The sequence below is a fragment of the Python bivittatus genome, unplaced genomic scaffold (assembly GCF_059951505.1).
Source record: "Python bivittatus isolate LINGU-HERP-01145 unplaced genomic scaffold, Pbiv_v1 ctg000980_np1212, whole genome shotgun sequence".
In the NCBI taxonomy this organism is placed as follows: domain Eukaryota; kingdom Metazoa; phylum Chordata; class Lepidosauria; order Squamata; family Pythonidae; genus Python; species Python bivittatus.
The window spans coordinates 14,394,321-14,406,588 of NW_028277125.1; the positions used below are offsets into that span (position 1 = coordinate 14,394,321).

Here is a 12,268-nt window from a genome sequence, read left to right on the forward strand (position 1 = left end):
CTCATAGGAGACATGCTGGTACCTCCTGATCATTCCGGTTGCCCTCTCTCTATACTTCTTTCAAATATAGTGACCTAGGATTGTATATAGTATTCCAGATTTTCAGCTCTCCCCTCATAGCAACTGCTCAGATTATTTTATAAGCACTAAATGAACACAGCATGAAGTATGAATGTGGAGGGAGAATGGAGCACTGGTTGGGTGCTGGTTTGGTGTTCTGTTCATCCAGTGGAGGAACTGTTCAAGTAATGTTCTCAATATTTTGAGACTACCAACAGTAAAGACACCTGTGGGCTTGAAGAATACATACAGTGTGGAGATGGTGCCTCTTATTTTCTTAAACAAACCTATTACACTGATTCTGTGTGGCACATTGGTTGACCATCCCAATTCCATAGTGGCCATCCAGAGTGGGCCTTCAGACCCATTTCCCTAATTTTAATTACAATTTGAAAAATTGTTATTTAAAAAATGCACTGTGACTGCTCATTGCTTTTACACAGGACTTAGACACCCTCATTTTCTGTTTAAGAAATATGTCACTTCCCTAGCTTGCTGACAACAGGGAAAAGGATTTAATTTTTACCCAGCTTGCAGGTCCGATGGGATTTGATGTGCTGCCTGGAATGTGACTGGGTAAGCAACCATGAGGGGAGAATGTGACTGGGCTGTGGACATGGATGTGGCATGTTTTATATGCAGCAGGTCACAGGGTCAGTCTTTAGACTCTCCAGCTGAATAGATGCCAGGCACCTGAGAAGGGCTGTGGATCAGGATCAAAAACAGTAGGTTGGAGAGGCAGCCCTAGGCTGAGAAGGCTGAATGGCACAGCATTTGCTTTGCATTCAGGAGATTCCAAGTTCACATTCCTACCAAACAGCAGAGGATCTGAAAGTCCTCTGCCTGAGTCCCTGCTGTTACTGGTCAGTGGAGTTACTGATCAGTGGAGGCAGTCCTCAGCTAGAGGGATAAGTCATGTAACTGGCATCAGGCAGCTTCTTCTGTTTTCAGGGCATACCCGACAATAAGCAGCATCCAGTGGAGATGTGAAGGCCCATCTCAGGCCTTCACAGCAGAGCACAATCAAGGAAGGAAAAATGACACAGACTTCAATTAGGTGTTTTCATGCAAGGATTCCATAATAGTAGGATATGGAAATTTGGAAACTACAATAGGAATTTGCAGCCTTGTTCGATTAGTGAGTTCATTATGGTGGTATCTCTGAATTTTTTGAAAATCTTCATCCCAAGCTTTCTGCGGCTCAGGGATGATGAGCTGCTATTGATGAGACCAACTGCTACCTAATTCCTCTCCCATCTGTGGATTGTGTCAGTCTAGCATTCCTCCCATTTCTCTCTCAGCCTCCTTGCAATCTCTTACAGCTCTGGGGGGAAAAAAAAGAATTAAAAAAAGGAGAATAAAAGCAGAGTTTCTCCCTCCAAATCTGTTTTTTGTTTTGATCCCCCCCCCAAGAATTTTGAAATTCTTTCTTTTAGAATGAGGAATAAAATATGTAAGACAAAGGATAGTCTCTAGAACCTAGGCAACAGAAAGATTTTTCCACACCAAATTGTTACAGTTTCTATGGGGAGGATCAGCAATGCTGGAAAAAGACTTTCAGTCTTAAGGAGGTTGTTGTTTTATACTGTAATAGAAGGAAAAATGAATAGATGTCTTCTTTGCTGGTAGACTCTCTCATTTAACTGTGTGGGTTGGGGAATCTGTTCATGTCCATTTCAGATTCAAAGGACTCGAAGTGCAATAAAGTGGGCAGCAGTGCCACTGAGAAATGCTCATGGTTGTGTGTATTTTTCAGCCAATCTTACTTGTTTTTCTACCTTTTTTACAGGCTGAGCCCCGAAATATTCATGAAGCGGCCTGTGGTGGAAGGGAATCGCTGGAGATTAGACTGCATTTTGAGGCGGAAGGCTGTAAGTGTGCTGTATTTTTCAAGCCTTACAAAGCTGTGAAAGGTGGTAGGACAGAGATATCGCCATTTTTCAGGGAGGGACTCAAGGTATGGTTGTATCCATAAGACATACTGGCTGTGTTCACTCAACACTCTTAGCCAAGTCAGGTGAAGATGTAGTAGATACATTTGTACAATGTGCTGTTAGATCGCTTACTGATTTATTTGTTAATGTGTGAACTTAGAAAATGGATTAATTGTATAACCAAGTAAAGTGTGTTGGATGAATGCTGTTATAGATAACTGAGTGATGGTTTATTTAGTTAACCCAGGTTTTGAACTGCCCAGCACACTGAACCATAAACTAACCTCATGGCCTGGATTAATGCAGTATTTGGGCTGTTTGGATGATGGCTCACACTACTGTGCTAAGTCTGCAGAAAAAAACAGAATCAGTCTGGTAATCAGTTAAAATAATCAGCGACTTATGTGGTAAATTCCAGATTAGCTTCCTTCTATTTTTTCTACTAGTATCCAGATAGTATCTCAGATGCCATAGATGCAATAGAGGTTTTCCCCATGTTTTGTCAGGAGTATATTGTCTGCTTAATTGTGGGGCATTTGGGTATTAGTGAAAATAATGTGGGTTAGGTCTTTCAGTATGTATGTATTGTGTGTTTTAGCCTGTCTTTGATTGTGTTTTTACAACATCCTAATCTGTGGTTATTTAAATAACCCAATTGCTTAGATTCTCATGACACACTGAAGCATAAACTAACCATTGTGTTATGTGAACCCAGCATTTGCCTGCCTGCCTGCCTGCCTGCCTGCCTGCCTGCCTGCCTGCCTGCCTTCCACCAAGGGCTGCGTTAAGCTCCTGTAAAACTGAAGTGTTTATCTTTAGCTGGATTTATAGTTACTACAACCCCAGTGCTCACTGCTTAAGCTTCATAACTTTTCCTGGATTGAGGTTCAGAAGTGGAGAGGAATGTGCTTCAGTGGGCTGTTCTTATTCAGGTCCATCTCCCTTTCACATGACCTCCTGTCCCATTTTCATTGCTTCCTTGACCTCTGTGTCAGCCCCTGCTTCCCAACCCCCTGAATATTTTCAAGGACAGGAAACTCCTCCTTCCTGAACCTCTCCTTGACTGTAGGTGACTCCAGCAATGCTGTTCAATCTTGGAGCATTTCCCCATGTTCACTTTGAACACGTTCATTCTATGTTTTCTGTCCACTGCTCTCAAGAAACTCTAAGTGCAAACTGGAGGGAGTTTGGGTTTTTATCTAGTGCCAGCTGCATTCTGTGTGGTTATCTTTTATGGCCTATTCCAAGGGACTTCAATGGCAACAGCAGAGATAGTATAAATTGACTTTCCAGAGAGATGATATCACGGTGTGATGTGATTTATTGTATCTGTCTGCATTCAAAATGGATACTCATTAAATTGCTAATGGTAGGCATTGATCTTCTCCAAGAATATAGGTCTAATTAGGAGAGAGCATATCATTTGGATATGCCCCTACTTTATTGTTATGTTGGTCAAACCCTGTTATTGAGCTTGAGGTGACAGATCACTTTAATGACCTATATTCTTTCTATCATTTTCATAACAGACTTTTGCCAATGCTGTCAAGGTACTTTTTGAGTTCTTCTGGGTCAAAAAAGATTATTCCCTTTATGGCAAGGATGGTCCCTTCCTAGAATATTGCCTTGGGATGGAGATCAAACCATTTATGCACTTCTGGCAAACATGACAAGCACTTTATTGTGGCAAAAGGAGAAAGGATGATGTCAAAACTGAAGTCTCTTGGGTGGCTTGGCCTTCAGATCTGGTGACTTTTTTTAGTTTTAGTTTTGAGTTTAGCAGGAGATTTGTTTAACCATAATCAGTGTTGCTTAGTCTCATGGTTGTTTTAGATTAGAATAATGTTTACCAGCATCAAAGGAGCATAGAAAGAGCAGGAACATTTTATGGAGCACAGCTGTCCAGTGTTTTGGAGGAGTGAGCTCATCTGGAATTTTGACAGCTCATTCTGGGGACACTCATGAAATGCCTAGTACAGGAAGGAGAGCTGGTCTGCTCACAAAACATGCATTCATCAGAAGACAAATTTGTAAGGATTTGTAGATACCTCCTTTAGTTCTGTATGAGGATTCCTGACCCCTATCAGATTTATCTTTGCCTTTTCAAACTTCCCAGGAGGATCCCTCTCATTTTCCATGCTCCATCTTTGTCTTTTCTTCGAGGTAGGCAAGAATACTTCCAGATAAAGGATTAGGTACTAGCCACATACAGTTTTTATTATTGGGCATAGAATCTAGAATTCTGGCATATCCAGGAAGGGAGGGAGGGGAAAAGATCTAACCTTAAAGATGTTATTGAAGTTCTGTGCTATGTGGATAATATCTGAATTCTGAAGTTACGTACATTGAATACGTTTTAGGTTCTGGAACCTATTCAATTCTTAAAGAAAAAGATGCTCATGTCAGCTTTCTTTTTTATGTTAGTCATCAATAGCACTTAACAATATCTCAATCAAAATATCGTCAAATTATAAAAAAGTTGTCAACCAGAAAACAATATATGGAGAATAACATCTGGGCAATGCAGCATACTTACCCTGCCCAAGTATTTTTATTTTCTTTTGGAAGGTGAGAAATTAAGAAGCCCTCTGGTGAGGAATTCCACATCAGAGGGCCACCACCAAAGGGATCCTTCTCTAGGAACCAACTTGCCCCACTTCAAAAGATGGGGAGCCTGAATCAAACTTCCATGGCTGGTTGAAGCAGATGTACAAGCCATGGTGTAGCTCATAAATTCCAAACACCAATAAATGAAATGTGTATTTTGTTGCACTTAATGACAAGTCCATTTTCTTCCTAGTTTTTTTTTTTTTTTTGCTTAAGAGTGGGCAACCAAGAGGCTTCTCATCCCCCTTTTTTCAGCTGATTCACCAAATTTACACAATGTGCTTCCTGAAAATTGGCATCAGATGTTCTTGCCCTTTTCAGGAAAGAAAAATGTGAGAATTGTAGTTCAAGCTGTAAAATAGATTGTGCCTAAGTTTTAAAACAGTGAACTCTGCACCTCCCCTCCCCCGTCCAGAAAAAATAAAAAATCTTGGCTCTACCCATGTATCTAGGCAGTCCTGCCTACTTTGGTCATTGGTGGGAGCAATCACGAAGTTTTTAGCTGATTCTGCATGCATGATTCTGACTGGTGTTTTGTCTTCTGACAGCAACAAGGAGTGAGAATCTTCGTGATGCTCTACAAAGAGGTAGAGCTTGCTCTGGGTATCAACAGCGAATACACCAAGAGGACACTAATGCATCTGCATCCCAACATTAAGGTATTTGGGTCCTTTGCGGCAATTAGACTGCTTATTTTCAGGTACAGCTGCTGCATGCCGACGCTGTGACTTCTGTAGAATAACTGTTGCTCTGTTCACAAAACATCTTCAGGATTGACGTAGGAAGAAATAATACTTTAGTACTCAAAAACGTGTTCTAGTATGTTTACTAGCACTGTCCAGAAAGATATAACACAGTCAAGGTAGTTTCCATTCTGTCATTTTGGCCTTGCCAGAAGATTGGTCCTGTTCATTCATCTAGAGGGAATCACAGACTTCAGTTCAGTTTTATTACAGTCATAGACCAGATCAAAGTAAATCCAAGGATAATAGATACTGAAACATACATAAAACATGCTATTCCCAAATAGTAAGTAGTGAACATAAACAACAATATACAAAACTGTAAAAATGTAACGTAACTAATTGAAATAAAAATAAATAATCAGCTTGTCTGAGCAAAAAGATATCTAAAACCTTTTTATTGTTATGTTATAGTGAATGCTACAGATAGCAAAATAGTGTTTGGCTGCATCCAGTGAGACAGTGTCAACTTGGCAGACACGAATAGACAAAGTTAAAAAGAATCTGAATGATCAGGGCATTTATTTAGAAACAAGGATAATAACTCCAGACATAAATCAGGGATAATACAGTACAAAATGACTTGAAGTTGCTCCTGTTCCATGAGAGCATAATCTTTGTTCAAATGGAATGCCCCAGTACATTCCCTCACTGATGGCTGTCAAGAGGGTGTTAAATCTAGCCAAAGAGAAAGCCCTCCTAAATTTAGGAATGATTATTCAATTGTGGTAGCATGCTGGTTGAATGCAATAGATGAAAGCCTGCTCAAAAAAGGGAATCACATATATTTATTTATCTGTATGGAATTTCTGATCACCAAAGGTTTCCACCATTAAAAGCTTTATCTGTAACCCACTTGATTTTAAGGTCAGTGTTCCCTTTTCAGGTAATGAGACATCCTGATCATGTGTCATCTACTGTTTATTTATGGGCCCACCATGAAAAGCTGGTGATCGTTGACCAGTCCATCGCTTTCGTTGGGGGCATAGACTTGGCGTATGGCAGGTGGGATGACAATGAGCACCGACTGACAGATGTGGGCAGTGTAAAACGTATGGCAGCGGCCAGATCTGAGTCTTCAGTGAACCTTTCTGTAAGTATGATTTCTGCAGCCTGAAAAAAAAGGGAAGAGCACAAATTGGTGATGTGGGGCCACATAAGTCAGAGAAGCTGCTTCTGAGATTGGTACCACATTCAGCTGATTCAGGGAATGCTCATATCAAATATATTTCTGTTAATACCCACATAGTTCTGCTCAAGTGTTGAAGGCTTCCTCAAAAACTCTTCTTCTGTCTTTGTAATGCTCTCCCCAAGAAACCTTGCCTGGTGCTAGCTTTTTTGGCATTAGACCAAAACACTTTTTGTCCATACATTTTTGATCATTTTTAGGTGAGAGTTTTGTCTTGCTTGGGCCTATGACTTTCACTTTTATGTTTTTGAATTACCAACTGCACTTGTGAATAATTGATCCACATTCAATATTCCCCTTGCGGTCACTATTTTAGCTAAACTCTTAGCCCAGAAACAGTTGCGGCTTTTGAAGTCCACCGTCAAACTTCCCTTGAGACCTGGGTCTTAAGGTTTTAGATGATCAGCAGTTATCTTTAAATATTTTTATGAGACAAAAAGGATCTTGTGTTTTTCTTTTTTACCAAACCCAAATGTGTTACAGGTGAAAACAAGCCAAAATCATATCAAAAGATAGTTAATTGGTTTTGTGTGACACAACATTTGCAGAATAAAATAATTATAATTTCTACATGAAGATATGAGCCCACAAAATGATCAGGGGCAACTGATCTTACTGGTTTGAATAGCTAAGGTGGATTCAACATCAATATTCCTTTTATATTCTTTTGTATCTAATATTTATTTAATCGATTACATCTTCTGTCTGACATATTTAAGACCTGATTCCTGAGATAATACCCTCCTCACTCCAAAATTGTAAAATATTCTTATGCCAAACATATTTAACAATGTAGGACTTCCAGGGGAGGTATGGTGAACTGAAAATGGCTCTGCAAAAGCAGAGCTGACAGGCTCAGCAAAGACTAAGGAACCAGCAAGTAAACCAGTTCCTTGGAACCTCTCTGGATAAGGAGAGGATAGGAGATTACCCACATGTGCTCCAGGTGGCTGCTCCTCATGAGGAGACTGAGGGATAGTGGTTTTCTGCAGGTTTGAGTGCCAAGAGATAACAGGATCAGCCATCTTGCTCACAACCACGGCGAAGCCTTTTAAAGAACACTAAGTTTGTAAACCTGACTTTCTAATCACTTTAGGAAATTACCCATTAACTATTTTAAAGCTATTAGAGACCTTCAGGATGACAAGATTGAAAAGTCTTAGTCGGGTGAGTTTATCTTCAACTCTGAACAAAAGAAAAATTAATTACAAACTTAAGAACTTAAAGAATTTGAAATAAACAGCAAAAAGCTAAATAAGATTTTGATCTAAGAGATTTTAAACAGATTAAGGGTCCAGATAAATCTGGAATGTTAACTTTTACTGTAAGATTTTGGAATTAACTATAAAAAAAATAAACAACTTCTTGTGGAAAACAGACTTATTTTGGCTACCTGGCAATTGCAAGTCATAATAAAAGATAAGAAATGATTTTAGAAACTGGACACTAGAGGGGACTAAAGATGTTAAGCAGAAGAAAAAATAATACATGCTTGATGTTGGTTAATACTGGGACTTTCAAAATGACACAAAACCTTATAACATCAGAAACATTAAAGGAGATTTTTGAAGAATGGAGCCAGAAGATAGTAACTACAATATCAACACCATCAGTAATGATGTCTGCTTCTATGGATAGACTATGTCTAAAATATGTTAATGAAGGAATAACAAATCTGGAACAAATTTTATCTGACAAGATAGAAAAAGTACAGGATGTGGAACTACAAATGACAGGCCAAGAGAATTATTTGGAAAAGACACTTTACTGGATATACAAAAGAAACTGGCTGAAGTTTTAAAAATTAAAAGGGAAATACAAATGATAAATCAAGAGAATGACCTGGAACATGTTTTCTTATTAGATCTACAAAAGAGGCTTGTTAAAGTCTTGAATAAATCTGTGCGATGGGATAAAGAACAATTGAAAAGAAATAAAATCCTACAACAATATTTAATTGGATTGAATTAAAGATTAAGGCTGTTAGAAGTAAAAGGAAGGAATCTAAACTTGGTTTATTTGATCAAGGTTAAAATAAGATTTTTCTTCCATGTTCTGGCAACCCTTTATGGACTAACAATCAATTAGGACTGATGTTTTATGGATTTGCTTATAGATAAGGGATGGGATATGGGATGAAGAGATATCTGTTTAAACTTATAGGGAGTGAAGAGTTATTAAATTTGTTTATACTTGTGCTGAAGGTTGGAAATCACTTCTTTATCTATTTCTTTTTCTTTATTATATTTTTTCTTTTCTTTTTCGCCTTTTTTTTCCCTGCACTTTCTATTCTTTCTTTCCATTCTATTTTCTTTCTCTAAGTTTTAGTTTGTATTAGTTTTTACTATTGTAATTAAAATCCTTAATAAAATTATATTAAAAAAAACCAAACATATTTATCAGTGTATACATTCCCAACGTAAATTTATCTAGGTAAAATCATATTCACAAATACCTGGAATATCTGTGCCGCATTTTCTTTTACAACCTTTCTGTCAGGTTCCAGGGAACTGTTGATTTAAGCAACAGCAAGGAATTTATAACTCTAACACTTTTTATTTTGTAGTCCTTTCTTACTTTGATTTTAACTGATAAGAGGCCAGAAAGGAAAGGCAAAGGAATGTGGAATGCCTTCTATCAGATTTTGATTTTTTTCTCCCAAAATTGTTTTTGTATTTTACCTACCTGGTGTGACCATGTGCTTTTTTTTTTTGCAGAGATTCTAAAGTTAATTTACTAATATCCCCATCCAAATTAAATTGTGCAGGTAACCCTTCCTTTATCCCACATGACTGATCTCTGAATCCTTTGAAGTGAATGTTGTGTTTATGTAAAATAAATACATACAGCTATTTTATAGGTCGTTTTCCCTTCCTTTTAAATTGTGTCTTTCAGATAACCAACAGGAAATTGAGAAAGTAATTCTCCTACCTTGTTTCAGATTGACATTTAGACAGCTGCTCGGGTCAGTGAAGGTGCCTGGCAATTGGTTTAAGATTTCTAGCAGGCTCAGCTTGTGGGATGTCATTTTATGAAGGGATGTATCTATCAAACAAGATCCCCTACATCCAGTTTCTGGTGCCTTATAACCTGCACTGCTAACACTGTTTTCCCATCTAACCAGCTCATTTAATGTGGATTGCAGACACCCTCTAGTGTCGTTTCCACCTGAATATCTTTTGCAGAATCAGTTGGGACATTCCAGGTCTTCTAAAGCCCAAGTATTCAAGTCCTCAGTCCAAGCAACTTTTTTCAGATCATGTTAGCTGTTATATTTCCTAGAATGCCAAATGTTTGACTAATGCTAGAGTGGGAAGTCTAGGAGTTGTGATCCCACCAGAATTGGAGAGTGCCAGATTGTCTCTTATTTCCTTGCAGTGTTTTGTTTTTTGTTTTTTGTTTTGAGCTGCTACAATTGCAGACACTCATGCACATGAAACCATTTGTTCATTACATCAGCATCACTCTATGGACCTGCTGAGGTTGTGAACTAGCTGGAGATATTTCAGTCTCCCAGAAGACATTTTGTAGAGGCTGCAACTGTTAGACGTATTGAGACACCCAGTGACTTGTAGCTCAGAATCCAGACTGCATCTGTTAAAGAGAACTCTGATTTAAATTGCTGCAGAAGTGTTTCCTGTAATATTTGTTTCTGATAACACAATGATTCTGAATCTGAATACGTGGAACTAAAACTAATTCTGCAAATGGTTGTACTATTTTAGTTATTTATTTTTGTTTATTTGTCCAATTTATATAGCCACCCATTTCACAAAACAAGACTCTGGACTCTGGATACTCGGTAGTATCCAAGCTGAAGAATTTGCATGGATGTTTACTTCTGTTTCTCTTGCAGTTCATTCCATGCATTCCTTTTAAACCAATCCAGTTTTTCAGAAACAGCATATAGTGTAGTTCTTGGGGGCTGTATCATTTTTTAATGGAAATATGAGGGCTCTTCTCCATAACTCATTAGTTTTCCATGGGCAGCAGCTTTTATTTATTTGATCCACAAGCATCCATGGTGAGATGAGGAGAGCAAGTGATAAGTATGTCATGACATTAAGCAAATGACATGATTTACACATTTGTCAATTGTCCCATTTGCATTACGACATCATGATATAGTATATGTCCTCATTTTGATGTTGTTATGGCTTTTACAGATGCTGCAGATTTGATACACCCTCTTCTGTAGGGATATGCAAAAAGGGCTGTACTTTTTCTAGATACACACAGACATGTTGATTAAAATTGATTACATACCATCAAATCAGTGTCAATTATTTACAACCACCCTTTCCAAGACAGATACATACATACTTATTAAAATTGAACCTTATTTGTCCTTTCTGTGCCCTAAGTCTTTAGCTGAAACTGTTCAGCCTCAGATGGAGCCTCCAACGAACACACCTTTGCAAGGAGGCAGTGACGATGCCCCAGAAGCTTCAAAAATGAAAGGAGTAGGGAGACCCAGGAAATTTGCCAGATTCAGCATCTACAGACAGCTCCATCGACATGCCTTGCATCATGCAGATAGTGTGAGCAGTGTAGACAGTGATTCATGTGAGTGATTTCTTTACTTATTGTATTTCTATGCCATCTTTCAGGATCAAAACCCTTCCAAGACAGCTGTCAAGAACTTTGGCAACAGGGTGGTATAGAAATAAATGGATGGATGGATGAATGGATGGATGGATGTTCAGATAAAATCAATTAATTAAGTTTCTCCATGAAATAGGGAAAACTTGAGCAGCAGAAAGGTAGGCAGCTAGGTAGGTCGATTGATCAAGTCATTAAGATTCTCCATGAAAACTTTGACAATGGGGTAGGGTAAAAGTACATAAATATGTTGATGAAATCAATTAATTAAGATTCTAAACCTAAAGTAGCAGTATGAATAACACTCAGATTATTACATATGCTGTATGTCCAACTCAAGGGAACAAAAATGTTATCTACTCTTTCCTTCGTTATATCTTCCCAAGAACCATATGATGAGGTTTATATCTTCCCAAGAACCATATGATTGATTAAGTGGCTCCAGGTCAGTGAGATTCATGATCTAGTGGAAATTTGGAACTAGGTCTCCTCATTCCTAAGAGCAACTATTACTGTACTGGTCTCTAGGGGTGTGCCAGGCTTCCAAAATATTTTTTAAAAGATGCTTTAGAGGGTGTGGGAGCATGAATGTAGCTCCTGTTCACACTTCTCTCTTAGAGTGATCACTTAACTGTTGGTTTAGAAGAAAGAGAAAAAAATAGGAGAAAGCTCTTTGCCATGGGACATTAACACATGTTGGAGGCTTTTTTAAGGTAGGTAGGTAGGTAGGTAGATAGATAGATTTTAAAAAGAAAGAAAAAGGCCCCTAATCCCATTTCTGCTTGCAGTGCTTTGAGATTGCACTCTTCTTCATGATTGGTATTAATTTAAAGAAGATTAAATGTTGGCACAGCAGTAATTGAGGTTACTATTAATAGCAGCTGTTTTGTGTTTGATTGTTTGGAACAGGTAAAGGCTCAGTCCACAGTTTGAAGACAGGTGTTGGAGAGCTTCTTGGTGAAACTAGATTCTGGCATGGAAAAGATTATTGCAACTTTGTTTTTAAAGACTGGGTTCAGCTGGATAAACCCTTTGCTGGTAAGCACCATTGCAAGTTAGAATCATATCTGAACAGTCAGTGAGGGTCCGTGAGTTTGTGGAATGTTTTCATTTGGAGTATGTGAGTTTTTGTG

The 12,268-nt window shown here is 38.3% G+C and overlaps 1 protein-coding gene across 2 annotated transcripts in view; it reads left to right on the plus strand.

Annotated features, from left to right (window-relative positions):
* PLD1 (phospholipase D1) overlaps window positions 1-12,268 on the plus strand; it is a 150,955-nt gene that overhangs the window by 101,815 nt on the left and 36,872 nt on the right. For both annotated transcript variants that reach the window (XM_088132618.1, XM_088132617.1), the window contains exons 12-16: window positions 1,850-1,931; window positions 5,150-5,260; window positions 6,231-6,437; window positions 10,898-11,099; window positions 12,045-12,173. In XM_088132618.1, the coding sequence (XP_087988744.1) occupies window positions 1,850-1,931; window positions 5,150-5,260; window positions 6,231-6,437; window positions 10,898-11,099; window positions 12,045-12,173 (731 nt within the window). The remainder of the gene's footprint in view (window positions 1-1,849; window positions 1,932-5,149; window positions 5,261-6,230; window positions 6,438-10,897; window positions 11,100-12,044; window positions 12,174-12,268) is intronic.